The sequence below is a fragment of the Ranitomeya variabilis genome, chromosome 5, assembly GCF_051348905.1.
Source record: "Ranitomeya variabilis isolate aRanVar5 chromosome 5, aRanVar5.hap1, whole genome shotgun sequence".
NCBI lineage: Eukaryota > Metazoa > Chordata > Amphibia > Anura > Dendrobatidae > Ranitomeya > Ranitomeya variabilis.
The window spans coordinates 196102886-196116547 of record NC_135236.1 but is presented as its reverse complement, the minus strand read 5'-3'; the positions used below and the strand labels follow the sequence as shown (position 1 = coordinate 196116547).

At 48.1% G+C, this 13662-nt stretch overlaps 1 protein-coding gene across 2 annotated transcripts in view; it reads right to left on the bottom strand.

Annotated features, from left to right (window-relative positions):
• Positions 1-6181, bottom strand: part of COPS2 (COP9 signalosome subunit 2) — a 115043-nt gene extending 108862 nt beyond the window's left edge. The window contains exon 1 of one of the 2 annotated variants that reach the window (XM_077263714.1): positions 5885-6181. In XM_077263714.1, coding sequence (XP_077119829.1) covers positions 5885-5938 — 54 coding nt within the window. In that variant the 5' untranslated portion in view covers positions 5939-6181. The remainder of the gene's footprint in view (positions 1-5884) is intronic. The other variant, XM_077263715.1, reaches the window with a different exon arrangement.
• Between the last annotated feature and the right edge of the window lie 7481 nt (positions 6182-13662).

Below are 13662 nucleotides of genomic sequence, written 5' to 3'. Positions count from 1 at the left end.
GCCGCGCACACACACAGGCTGTGCGGCCAACATGGAGGCTGCGTGTGAGGCGCTCGGCAGCAGGCCGCAATGCTAGTTTCGGTCGAGATGGTAAACAGCGGCCCAGTCAGTAATGGAGCGCTGTCACTGCCAGCCTGTAGTCATGCGTGTCACTGCCCAGCCAGTACTGGAGCGCTGTCACTGCCAGCCTGTGCTGGAGCGCTGTCACTGCCAGCCTGTGCTCATGTGTGTCACTGCCCAGCCAGTACTGGAGCGCTGTCACTGCCAGCCTGTGGTCATGTGTGTCACTGCCAAGCCAGTACTGGAGCGCTGTCACTGCCAGCCTGTGGTCATGTGTGTCACTGCCCAGCCAATACTGGAGCGCTGTCACTGCCAGCCTGTGGTCATGTGTGTCACTGCCCAGCCAATACTGGAGCGCTGTCACTGCCAGCCTGTGGTCATGTGTGTCACTGCCCAGCCAGTACTGGAGCGCTGTCACTATCAGCCTGTGCTCATGTGTGTCACTGCCAAGCCAGTACTGGAGCGCTGTCACTGCCAGCCTGTGGTCATGTGTGTCACTGCCCAGTCAGTAATGGAGCGCTGTCACTGCCAGCTTGTGGTCATGCGTGTCACTGCCCAGTCAGTAATGGAGCGCTGCCACCGCCAGCCCTCAGGTGAGATACTGTAAATTCGGACAATAAGACGGACCCCCATCTTATAAAAAATCTTTTTTTCTGCAATTTTCACCCCAAATTTGGGGTGTGCCTTATGGTCCGGTTCGTCTTATAGTCCGAAAAATACGGTACTTAACGCAATGTGAACCTAGCCTAACTTCAAAGTCAATATGAACAAATCCAAGGTTTTGAACATCTCAACATCAATGGAAGTTGTTTCAGAACTTAAACGGATTACCCCTTTTAAATGGCCTCCTGAAAAACTGAAATACCTAGGGGTCTTCCTTACGGCAGATCCCTCTAATCTATACAAACATAACTTCTTCCCTTTACTAGATAATTTCAAATCGTTACTCAAATCATATGACCTGCCGTTTCTTTCATGGATTGGCAGGATAAATATAATTAAATCCTATATCCTCCCAAAATTTTTCTATTTTATGAATATGATACCCATACCTCTCCCTAAGTCCTTCTTTTAAGTTGCTAACAGATTGGTCACTAGATTTGTGTGGAGAGATAGGAAGGCTAGACTCCCCTTTAAAATCCTTTCCCTCCCAAAAACTGCCGGTGGTCTTGGCCTTCCCAACTTCAAAACTTATTATCATGCAATCCACTTGGCTGGATGTATCTGACTAAAATCAAACCTGACCACAATACCTCTAACCTTGAACTAAAGCTGTTGGGGAGAAATGCGGAGACCTATCTTGGACCTCCTCTGTACCCCCACATCATTCATTAGATGCAATAACCAATAATACTTTAGCCATTAGAAGAGCTCTTATCCCTAATAGGTGGCCACACTGCCTTTTCCTAGACAACATCCCTTTAAAAATTATCCCTTGGCTCATTGACTCGAACTACGTAGATGCCTTTGACCTATGGGATTCCTTACCGAGCCTACCAATCTCGCATCTCCTCTCCAATCAGATTCAATGCGTGGACAATTGGCCTCAGGAAGCCAAAAAACGACCTCGTGACTTCCTACAAAAACATCATGTACAACATATTATTTCGAAATTTCAGTCTGATCTCCAACATAGCACTGATTGGCTTTGGTTAGAACTTCTTGTCAGGCTGAAATCTATACCTCCTAAATTAATCTCTAAACTTTATTCTAACCTCATCTCCCCCACCACCCATTCCAAACCCCTATATTTATCCTCATGGGAAACTTAACTAAATCTCTCCCTGTCCTCCCGAGAGACAAGGCAAGTTTTGGGGAACTCACATGGTTTTTCAAGATGTGTCTTGCTACAGGAAAATGCCTTTAAGATCCTTTCACGTTAGTATAGAACCCTTGAAAGACTCTACCACATGGGTCTGTCTGACTCCCCCCTCTGTTGGAGATGTTTGAAGTCTACGGGCTCCCTATCCCATATATTTTGGTACTGCCCAATAATTTCTAAATTCTGGGAGGAAATATTTAGATATCTCCACCGATTGGGTTTAATTACAAGGAATTTAAAACCCCAGGAAGTATTACTGTCACTTCCCACAAACTTATATAATCCTAAGAAACACGATATACTCCCCCTATTTGTAGCCGCAGCTAAACACTTGATATCACTACATTGGAGACAAATGGCTCCCCCTACCTTTAGTGAATGGGTGAACAAAGTTCATGATATTCATAGAATTGAGAAATTATCCAGCTGGGACGCACGTACACATGATAAATTTCTTAAAACATGGCTCCCCTGGCAACGTGCTTCCCCTACCCCCTCATGATTCTACCCAATTTTTTCTCCTCCCGCAAATTCGACCTTTTATTTCACTAAGCCGCAGTGTATTGGACCCAAGCTCTCACCAATATATATCATCTTCATTTCAGTATTATTGATATTCTTGACTTTCTGCCATGTTTTTTATTTGGCTTCATTTGTTCTAATTGTCTCACCCCCGTAGTTATTAAGGGGACCTTGTTCGTGTTCCCCCGGATTACTTATCGACTTGTTACGTTGATCTAATTGTATGTTGTTTTGTTTTCCTTTTATGATTTACCCTGTTACATGGACTGATACCTGAAGCCTGTTGTCTTTCCTGATATAGACATTAGTTGATCGCTCCCAAAGGACTTCTTACCAGTTCATCAAACGTACTAGGCCACGTGATATATTCATCTTCCCCGTTCCACTATTGTGACCCTTTTAATGATGTATGGTCATGTACGGTTTTGTTCTGTATTTCTGAGAATTCTAAATAACAAAAAAAAAAAAAAAAAAAAAAGAAAAATCTTTTTGACGGCGAGGGTGATCAATGAGTGGAACAGGCTGCCACGAGAGGTGGTGAGTTCTCCTTCTATCGAAGTCTTCAAACAGAGGCTGGACAGACATCTGTCTGGGATGATTTAGTGAATCCTGCTTTGAGCAGCGGGTTGGACCAGATGACCCAGGAGGTCCCTTCCAATAATCTACGATTCTGTGATAACAGTTCATACTCCGTGAACGATGTAATAAAAAAAATTAAGTATGTCTGCCAACCTGCACACCAAATATTTGTGTGAAGGAATTTTTATTAATGCGTTGCACACAAAGAAAATATAACACACCAATATTCCCCCCCCCCTTTTTACTGACAGGCTGCAGTGGTGTCAATGTAACCACAGTGATTATGACTGCTGCAGTCAATGAGCTGAGCGGCTCCGCCAGGGTGAGATCAAGGAATATAAAGTAGGAGCAAGGTAAAGAAAACAAACCAAACACTGTACAAATGGCGCATGTCTACATTTATGTTACGTGCCACTTGCTTGCAAGCTTTCTGCGATTTGGGGGCTTTTTTACAGCAATCTGATAGCAAGTTCCAGGCAAATGGCAAAGGTTTTTTTCTGGTCAATCAACTTGTTTAAAAGGGACCCTAAGCACAGAATGACTGTTCAAAAAATGCACAGGCGCTCGGTGCATCATCGCAGGGATAATCATCTATATACACTTTCCCAATATCTCCACTCCCCAGTCGTCTTTGATGCACAGCTCGAGTCAGAGAAAGGGCTGACAGAGTCCCTTTAAGACATGTTGTTGTGCATGTAAAGTTGCCATGTAGCGCTAACCTACGGTCACACAGAGATTTTAACTACCACGTCTCAGCTGCCGTCCACAACAGTGCATACAGAACAACTTATATCTTTGGACTACTCAACAGTTAAATATCAATGCGCAGCACTACAGACAATCCCAGCGTAGCCCAGTAAACCCTCTAGGGCTATACGGTAACACTGGTGACATGAACACCGCGATCTCACCACCATAGTCTTTGATGTAAGATTAAGGTTGGATGAGCGCTGAACTTTGCAGTCCAATCAGATCAGAAAATGTAGATTTATTGGGCTCGAAGTGCTCGTCTGCAGAGTCAACGAGTGCAGGAGCTACAGCTTAGTAACCCGATGTTTACCCTGGTTACCCGGGTGCTGCAGGGGGACTTCGGCATCGTTGAAGACAGTTTCAACGATGCCGAAGTCGTTCCCCTGATCGTTGGTCGCTGGAGAGAGCTGCCTGTGTGACAGCTCCCCAGCGACCACACAGCGACTTACCAACGATCACGGCCAGGTCGTATCGCTGGTCGTGATCGTTGGTAAATCGCTATGTGTGACGGGGCCTTTACATGCAAATCGAACTAGACGAGCGCATGCAGCCATTACTGCAGCCCTGAAGTCCGTGTGGAAAGTCGCCCACGTCCTCTAGCACATTGACTACTGTGCATTCAGACAGGCGGCTGTGGTGTGAACGTACCCTACGTCACCTAGGACTTGCTTGCATCAGCTCTGATTATTTGGTTTTCAACAACCATCAAATCCCAGACAAAACACACACATTATGTCTCACCACCAAAGCAGCCAAAGTTTCATAGCCTATAAAGGAAAAACCAAACTTGTCGCCCATAATCAGACTCCAGGTGTTATTTTTTTGTAAGGCCCTTAAATAAATAAACCTGTCTGATCCTCAGGTCAGATATTAGCGAATGGTTATCCAAGTCCTGAGGGAAACAGAAGAAGTAGCCTTGTTGTTGAGTGGAAGTAGTGCACGAGACCTCCCCTGTGCCCGCTCCACCAAGGCAGCCTCCCCTGTGCTGCCTCTGCTGTGCCCGCTCCGCCACGGCGGCCTCCCCTGTGCCCGCTCCACCACGGCGCCCTCCCCTGTGCCCGCTCCACCACGGCGGCCTCCCCTGTGCCCGCTCCACCACGGCGGCCTCCCCTGTGCCCGCTCCACCACGGCGGCCTCCCCTGTGCCCCCTCCGCCACGGCAGCCTCCCCTGTGCCGCTCCACCACGGCACCCTCCCCTGTGCCCCCTCCGCCACGGCAGCCTCCCCTGTGCCGCTCCACCACGGCGGCCTCCCCTGTGCCCCCTCCGCCACGGCGGCCTCCCCTGTGCCCCCTCCGCCACGGCGGCCTCCCCTGTGCCCGCTCCACCACGGCGGCCTCCCCTGTGCCCCCTCCACCACGGCGGCCTCCCCTGTGCCCCCTCCGCCACGGCAGCCTCCCCTGTGCCGCTCCACCACGGCGCCCTCCCCTGTGCCCGCTCCGCCACCCTCCCCATGCCCGCTCCGCCACAGCGCCCTCCCGTGCCCTCTCCGCCACAGCGCCCTCTCCGCCACCCTCCCCGTGCCCGCTCCACCACAGCGCCCTTCCCTGTGCCCGCTCCGCCACCCTCCCCGTGCCCGCTCCGCCACAGCGCCCTCCCCTGCGCCCGCTCCGCCACAGCACCCTCCCCTCTGCCTGCTCCGTCGCGGTGCCCTCCCCTGTGCCCGCTCCACCACAGCGCCCTCCCTTGTGCCATGGCAGCTGCTGGTTACAGGGTAGCAAGGACTAACCCCCTCCCAGTACACTTTACTGTCCGTCCATACAGCCTAGAATGGCTGGTAACAGGGAGCAGCAGCCGGCACTTCATGTACATGACACATGTCAGGGCTGAGCCTCTGCTCGGTGGGGGATACTCTGCGGCCTATAACTGGCCGCCAGCAAGGCTTCGGGAGCTCAGTGCAGCCTGAGGACCAACCTGCCGCCATCTGTGGGCAGCCGGGTGTCCAGGTGACGGGTCAGCAGCAGCCAGGGCCGCCCGGTGCCCACTACACCAGCAGTGCCACCCGGTAGCGCCAGCCTGGGAGGGAGACGTCCCTGCTCACTGTCCCGCCAACAGAGCTCCCTCTCAGGCGAGTAGCTGCGCAATGAGGGGAGGCAGCCGCCGTCCGGGCCGCACTCAGCGAGCACATCACGTCCCCGCTGCTGAAAACTTACCAGGTCATAATCTTCCTCATCATCGCACATGAAGTCATCCTCCATGTCAGACATCTTGGCCGGGGAACTGGAGCCAACGGCGTCCCAGGATTCTTTGCGCTTGCCGGAATTATTTCCTTACCCGGAACGAATTGTTTTTTACTCGCTGTTCACGAGGGAAGATTAAGGCTGTTACACGTAAACAGGAAGTTCAGAGGGAAGGGGAGGCAAGCTTAGCAACCAGCATAGCAACGGCGCAGTGAGCGACCCCGCCGCTCACAAGGAGCGTGGCTTTAAGTTTGCTGGTGCTTGTAGTACAAAGAAAGGGACACTGATCATGATATAAAATGGCGCTGTTGTACCGTAGCAGTGGTTGTGCCCATGTTTATCTACATCATATGTAAAGCTAGAAGGATAGTATATAGGACATTGTTGTCAGGGCCGGACTGGGACTAAAACTCAGCCCTGGCATTTGAAGTTTCACAGGCCCACTTGTCACATGGTGACTGTATAATATCTTTGTACACTTGTAGGTTACAAGAAGTGAGGGGAGTGTAACATGACTATATAACATATAATCACAGCTGTGTCCAGCATTACAGCTCAGTCCTATTTATTGCTTTTAGTTGCAGTACCAAGAAAAGCCGCTACTTTACCTACATAACTGGATCTCATAGATAATGAAGGGATTGAGACGACCAAAGGCTATGAAACCTCATTGTGATGCGCCATAAACTTTGCCTACAGCCACTTTTGGTTCCGCTGCGCAGCACGAGACCCGGTGACTCTGAAGAGCGGTGACATCAGTAACGTCACCGCTCTTCAGATATTCCGGGTCTTGCGTTGAGCTCGGCGACTGTGAAGAGCGGTATTGTTACTACCGTCACCGATCTTCAGAGTCGCTGGATCTCGCCAGGTCTGGGCTAGTAGTGGGGGTGTCTGATAGACACCTCTCCATTACTTACACCAGGGATTGATAGCAGCTGACATTACGCAGCTGACATCAACCCTAAAAATCATTACACATACCAGAATTAAATGCTACGGCGGCTGGGAAAAGCAGTAGAGTTAGCGCCATTCCCAGGCGCCGGGTGCTAACTACAACTGTCATCATCCTTGCCTGGTCTCCCTGCGAAGCATTTCTGCTGCGCTAATCTCAGGCCGCTAAATGAGTGCGATCGACAATAGCGAAGTCGTTCGCTTGTTTCCCGGCCTGTTTACACCAACTGAGAAAGAATGAAGGGAACAGAACAATCACAATTAGATCAATCTGTCCCCATACAGTATCATGTGATCTGCAGCACATCTACAGTTTACCCCGGCGATGTGCTGCTGAGAACAAGGATTTCTGTTCCCACATAAACAATCCAATCACTCGATGAATAGGCAGCATTTTGCTTGTTTAGTATAATACATCGCATAGTCCTCCATATATTATAATGTGCACCTCAGTCCTCCATATAGTATAATACACTCCTCAGTCCTCCATACAGTATAATACACTCCTCAGTCCTCCATATAGTATAATACACTCCTCAGTCCTCCATATAGTATAATACACTCCCCATAGTCCTCCATATAGTATAATAATAATCTTTATTTATATAGCGCCAACATATTCCGCAGCGCTTTACAGTTTAACAGTTTCAAACACAACAGTCATAGGTAACAATGTTAACAATACAGTAATAAAGCAAAATAAGACAAAATAAGACGACCCTGCTCGTGAGAGCTTACAATCTACAATGAGGTGGGGGAGATACAAAGCACAGGTGTGTGTTTACAATGATGTATTTACAATGATGGTCCAGCCATCTTCAGGGGGTGGGGGGTAGATGGAGATAGTGAATGGGCCACACAAACACAAACCTAAAATGACTGATTAGGGAACGTGATAGGCCGCTTTGAACAAATGAGTTTTGAGCGAGCGCCTAAAACTATGCAAGTTGTGGATGGTCCTAATATCTTGGGGTAGAGCATTCCAGAGGATTGGCGCAGCACGGGAGAAGTCTTGGAGTCAGGAGTGGGAGGTACGGATTAGTGCAGAGGTTAGTCGAAAGTCGTTTGCAGAGCGCAGCGGTCGGCTAGGCCGATAGACAGAAATGAGGGAGGAGATGTAAGGGGGTGCCGCACTGTGGAGAGCTTTGTGGGTGAGAACAAGTAGTTTGAATTGTATCCTGTAATGAATGGGCAGCCAGTGTAACGACTGGCGAAGAGCGGACACGTCCGAGTAACGATTAGCCAGATGGACGACCCTAGCTGCTGCATTAAAGATAGACTGGAGAGGGGAAAGTCGCGTGAGGGGGAGGCCAATTAATAGAGAGTTGCAGTAGTCCAGACGGGAGTGGATTAGGGCGACAGTGAGAGTTTTTGTTGTCTCCATGGTGAGAAAAGGGCGTATTCTAGAGATGTTCTTTAGGTGTAAGGGGCACGAGCGGGCAAGAGATTGTATGTGGGAGGTGAAGGAGAGATCGGAGTCAAACATAACACCCAGACAGCGTGCCTGCTGCCTAGGCTGTTGTGAATTCTGTTCTCGAGCTCCCTCCTGTGGTTATGAATGGTACTTCGGCGAGTTCTGTTCATGGACTCCCTCTGGTGGCTGTGAGTGGAGCTGCTGGTTCTGAGATTCCTTCTCCAGCTGATCTCGTTCAGGTCTTGGCTGGCTGCTCTATTTAACTCCACTCAGATCGTTACTTGATGCCAGCTGTCAATGTCCTAGTACTGGTTCAGTTCACTTGGATCTTTCAGATGACCTGTCTACTTCAGCAAAAGCTAAGTCCTTGCTAGCTTATTTGTTACCACTGTGTTTTTGTCCAGCTTGCTATAATGTATTTATCTTGTTAGCTGGAAGCTCTGGGATGCAAAGTGGCACCACCGCGCCGTGAGTCGGTGCGGTGGTTTCTTTTGCACACTCTGCGTGTTTTTTTTGTTAGTTTTTTATGCTGACCGCAAAGATACCTTTTCTATCCTCAGTCTGTTTAGTCAAGTCTGGCCTCCTATGCTGAAACCTATTTCATTCCTGTGTTTGTAACTTCCATCTTAACTCACAGTCAATATATGTGGGGGCTGCCTATTTCTTTGAGGAATTTCTCTGAGGCAAGGTAGGCTGTATTTTCTATCTTTAGGGGTAGTTAGCTCTTAGGCTGTGAAGAGGCATCTAGGCAGAGTCAGGAACGCTCCACGGCTATTTCTAGTTGTTGTGATAGGATTAGGGGTTGCGGTCAGCAGAGCTCCCACTTCCCAGAGCTCGTCCTGTATCGCTAGTTTGCTCATCTGGTAATTTCTAGTGTTCCTAACCACCAGCCCAACATAACACTAGGCGTTATTATGGTGCCACCCACATAGAGGGAGATGTCAGATTTAGGGAGGCTAGTAGAAGGCGGGAGCAGAAGAAGTTCAGTTTTGGAGAGGTTGAGTTTCAGATAGAGAGCGGACATGATGTTAGAGATTGCAGACAGACAGTCAGTGGCGTTCTGTAGTACAGCGGGGGTAAGGTCATGGGCTGACGTGTATAGTTGTGTGTCATCAGCATAAAGATGGTACTGAAAGCCAAATCTGCTTAGGGTATAATACACTCCTCATAGTCCTCCATATATTAAAATACACTGCAATTCCTCCATATAGTAAAATACACTCCTCAGTCCTCCATATAGTATAATGTACTGCCACAGTCCTCCATATAGTATAATACACTCCTCAGTCCTCCAAATAGTATAATACATTCCTCATAATGCACCATATAGAATAATGCCCTGCCATTGTCATCCATGTAGTACAATTCACTTCCCATAGTATAATGCACCCCATAGTTCTTCATATAGTGTAATGTATTCCTCAGAGTCCTCGATACAGTATAATGCAGCCCACATAGAATAATGATGCCACCCCAGAGTATAATGCAGTCACCCCACAAAATAGATTGTAGCCCCCTGAGTATAATGTAACCCCCAGAGAATATAATGCAGCCCCCTCATATAGTATAATGCAGCCCCTGCATATATAATATATGGTAGCCCCCTCATAGAGCATAATGCTGCCCCCCATAGAATATAATGTAGCCCCTCCATAGAATATAATGTAGCCCCCATAGAATGTAATACAGCCCCCCCATAGAATGTAATGCAGCCATCCCCCATAGAATGTAATGCAGCCAGTCCCCATAGAATGTAATGCAGCCATCCCCCCCATAGAATGTAATGCAGCCAGCCCCCCATAGAATGTAATGCAGCCAGCCACCCATAGAATGTAATGCAGCCAGCCCCCATAAAATGTAATGCAGTCAACACCATAGATTGTAATGCAGCCAGCCACCCTTAGAATGTAATGCAGCCAGCCCCCATAGAATGTAATGCAGCCAGCCCCCATAGAATGTAATGCAGCCAGCCCCCATAGAATGTAATGCAGCCAGCCCCATAGAATGTAATGCAGCACAGCCCCCATAGAATGTAATAAAGCCCCCCCATAGAATGTAATGTAGCCAGCCCCCATAGAATGTGATAAATCCCCCCCACAGGATGTAATAAATCCCCCCATAGAATGTAATACAGCACAGCCCCCATAGAATGCAATGCAGCCAGCCCCCATAGAATGTAATGCAGCCAGCCCCAATAGAATGTAATAAATCCCCCCCATAGAATGTAATGCAGCACAGCCCCCATAAAATGTAATACAGCCCCCCAACAGCCCCACAATCCAGTTATCACTCATTGATATATTTAAAAAAACAAACAAACACTCTCCTTACCTCTCCTCGTGCCCGCGCTGCTCCCAGCTCCGGTGTCAGCAGCTGCAGTCTGCCCGCCTGACAGGTGGTGGTGATATGACGTCATCACGCACCCGCAGTGTCAGAGGCAGAGCGGGGAATGATGGGAGAGGGAGCGACAACAGACACTCTCTCCTCCATCATTGCATTCAACTGTATGTATACGCCGGTATAGTTGAATGCGGCGGCGCTGGTGGGGGGGTGTCGGCGGCAGGGGAGTGGGAGTCGGCGCTGGCAAGCGGCCCACGACTGCCACCGGCCCTTCTGGCATTTGCCAGAAATGCCCAATGGCCAGTCCGGCCCTGATTGTTGTATTGTAGGTCTCGTTCAAATGTCAGTTTCTTATTCAGAGCTGAAGTTGGTTTCTTAGTCTGGATTTTTTTCTTTTCTGTTTTTTTTATAGGTTTAACAACAAAAAATAAGCATCACTATAATACAACGAAGTGCCCTGATGTGAATACACTTAAAAACAGCTTCAAAAACAATAAAACTGGCACAAAAATGGAAATCAAAATGGCCACCGAAGGGCGTTAATGAAAGGGTGCCCACATCAAAACGAGGTCTCTCCAGCTTGGCCCAAACGGGTTCTGGGCATCAGAACTGGCATCAAAGTGGGCAAACAGCCAATTTTCACAGATTTGAATAAGTGGTGTTTTTAAGGAATTTAACCCTTTAAAAACACCAGTTACTTATTCAAATGGTCAAAATCGACTGCCCACTTTGATGCCAGTTCTGATGCCCAGAACCCGTTTGGGCCTGGCTGGAGGGACCTGGTTTTGATGTGGAGCTCTCGGTTCTATATGTCTGCAGTGTGGTATCAGTGGCCCAAAGTAATTTAACCCTTTCATTAACGCCCTTCGGTGCCCACTTTGATGTCCATTTTTGTGCCAGTTGTATTGTTTTTGAATAACATACAATGCAGGGCACCTCGCTGCATTGTATGTTATTATTGTGATGATTATTTTTTGTTGTTAAACCTATAAAAAGCAGAAAAGAAAAAAATCCCTAATAAGAAACTGACAAATAAGAAACCAACTTCAGCCTCATGTCAGGCTGGTTTCACACTTGCGTTTTGATCTGCAGCGTTTGAAAAAAAAAACGCATGTGGTGAAAAAACGCATGTAAACGCATGCAAACGCTGCGTTTTTTAGACACATGCGTTTTTGCAAAAAAAAAAAACGCGGCGTTTTGACGCGTTTACATGCTTTTTTTCCTGCGTTTGCATTTTTGAAACGCATGCTGAGAAGTGTGTGACAGCTGCCAATCATCAAAATCAACTAGAAAACCCACTATTAATAGAATTAGCTAGGGTTAGGATCCTGTCATGATCTCAATGGCAAGAGATCATAGCATCAGCATATATAGGAACTAGCTCTTGGAAGATGGAAACTGAGCTGACCATGAACTAAACCTAACGCACAACTAGCAGTAGCCGGGTAGCATGCCTACGTTGATTCTAGATGCCCAGCACCAGCCGGAGGACTAAATAAAACTAGCAGAGGAAAATAGTAGTCCTAGCTCACCTCTAGAGAAATACCCCGAAAGGAGACAGAGGCCCCCCACATGTATTGGCGGTGAATCAAGATGAAATAACAAACGTAGTATGAAAATAGGTTTAGCAAATTTGAGGTCCACTTACTACATAGCAGAAGACAGGAAGGACACTTTCATGGTCAGCTAAAAACCCTATCAAAACACCATCCAGAAATTACTTTAAAACTCTGGCATTAACTCATAACACCAGAGTGGCAATTCCTGTTCACAAGAGCTTTCCAGACACAGTAACGAAACTACAGCTGTGAACTGGAACAAAAATGCAAAAACAAAACATGGACAAGAGTCCAACTTATCTAGTAGTTGTCTAGGAGCAGGAACAAGCACAGAGAGGCTTCTGATAACATTGTTGACCGGCAAGCAACTAACAGAGCAGCAAGGTTATATAGCGACTCCCACATCTTGATGGGAACAGGTGAACAGAGAAGATGAAGACACCAGTTCAATTCCACCAGTAGCCACCGGGGGAGCCCAGAATCCAAATTCACAACAGTACCCCCCCCTCAAGGAGGGGGCACCGAACCCTCACCAGAACCACCAGGGCGATCAGGATGGGCCCTATGAAAGGCACGAACCAGATCAGAGGCATGAACATCAGATGCATTCACCCAAGAATTATCCTCCTGGCCGTATCCCTTCCACTTGACCAGATACTGGAGTCTCCGTCTGGAAACACGAGAGTCTAAGATTTTCTCCACAACGTACTCCAACTCACCCTCAACCAACACCGGAGCAGGAGGCTCAACGGAAGGCACAACCGGTACCTCATACCTGCGCAATAATGACCGATGAAAAACGTTATGAATAGAAAAGGATGCAGGGAGGTCCAAACGGAAGGAAACAGGGTTAAGAATCTCCAATATCTTATACGGGCCGATGAACCGAGGCTTAAACTTAGGAGAAGAGACCCTCATAGGGACAAAACGAGAAGACAACCACACCAAGTCCCCAACACGAAGACGAGGACCAACACGACGACGGCGGTTAGCAAAAAGCTGAGTCTTCTCCTGGGACAACCTCAAATTGTCCACCACCTGCCCCCAGATCTGATGCAATCTCTCCACCACAGCATCCACTCCAGGACAATCCGAAGATTCCACCTGACCAGAGGAAAATCGAGGATGAAACCCCGAATTACAGAAAAACGGGGACACCAAAGTGGCAGAGCTGGCCCGATTATTGAGAGCGAACTCCGCCAATGGCAAAAAAGCAACCCAATCATCCTGGTCAGCAGACACAAAACACCTCAGATATGTCTCCAGGGTCTGATTAATCCGCTCAGTCTGGCCATTCGTCTGAGGATGGAAAGCGGACGAAAAAGATAAATCTATGCCCATCCTAGCACAGAATGCCCGCCAAAATCTAGACACGAATTGGGTCCCTCTGTCAGAAACGATATTCTCAGGAATACCATGCAAACGAACAACATTTTGAAAAAACAGAGGAACCAACTCGGAAGAAGAAGGCAACTTGGGCAGAGGAA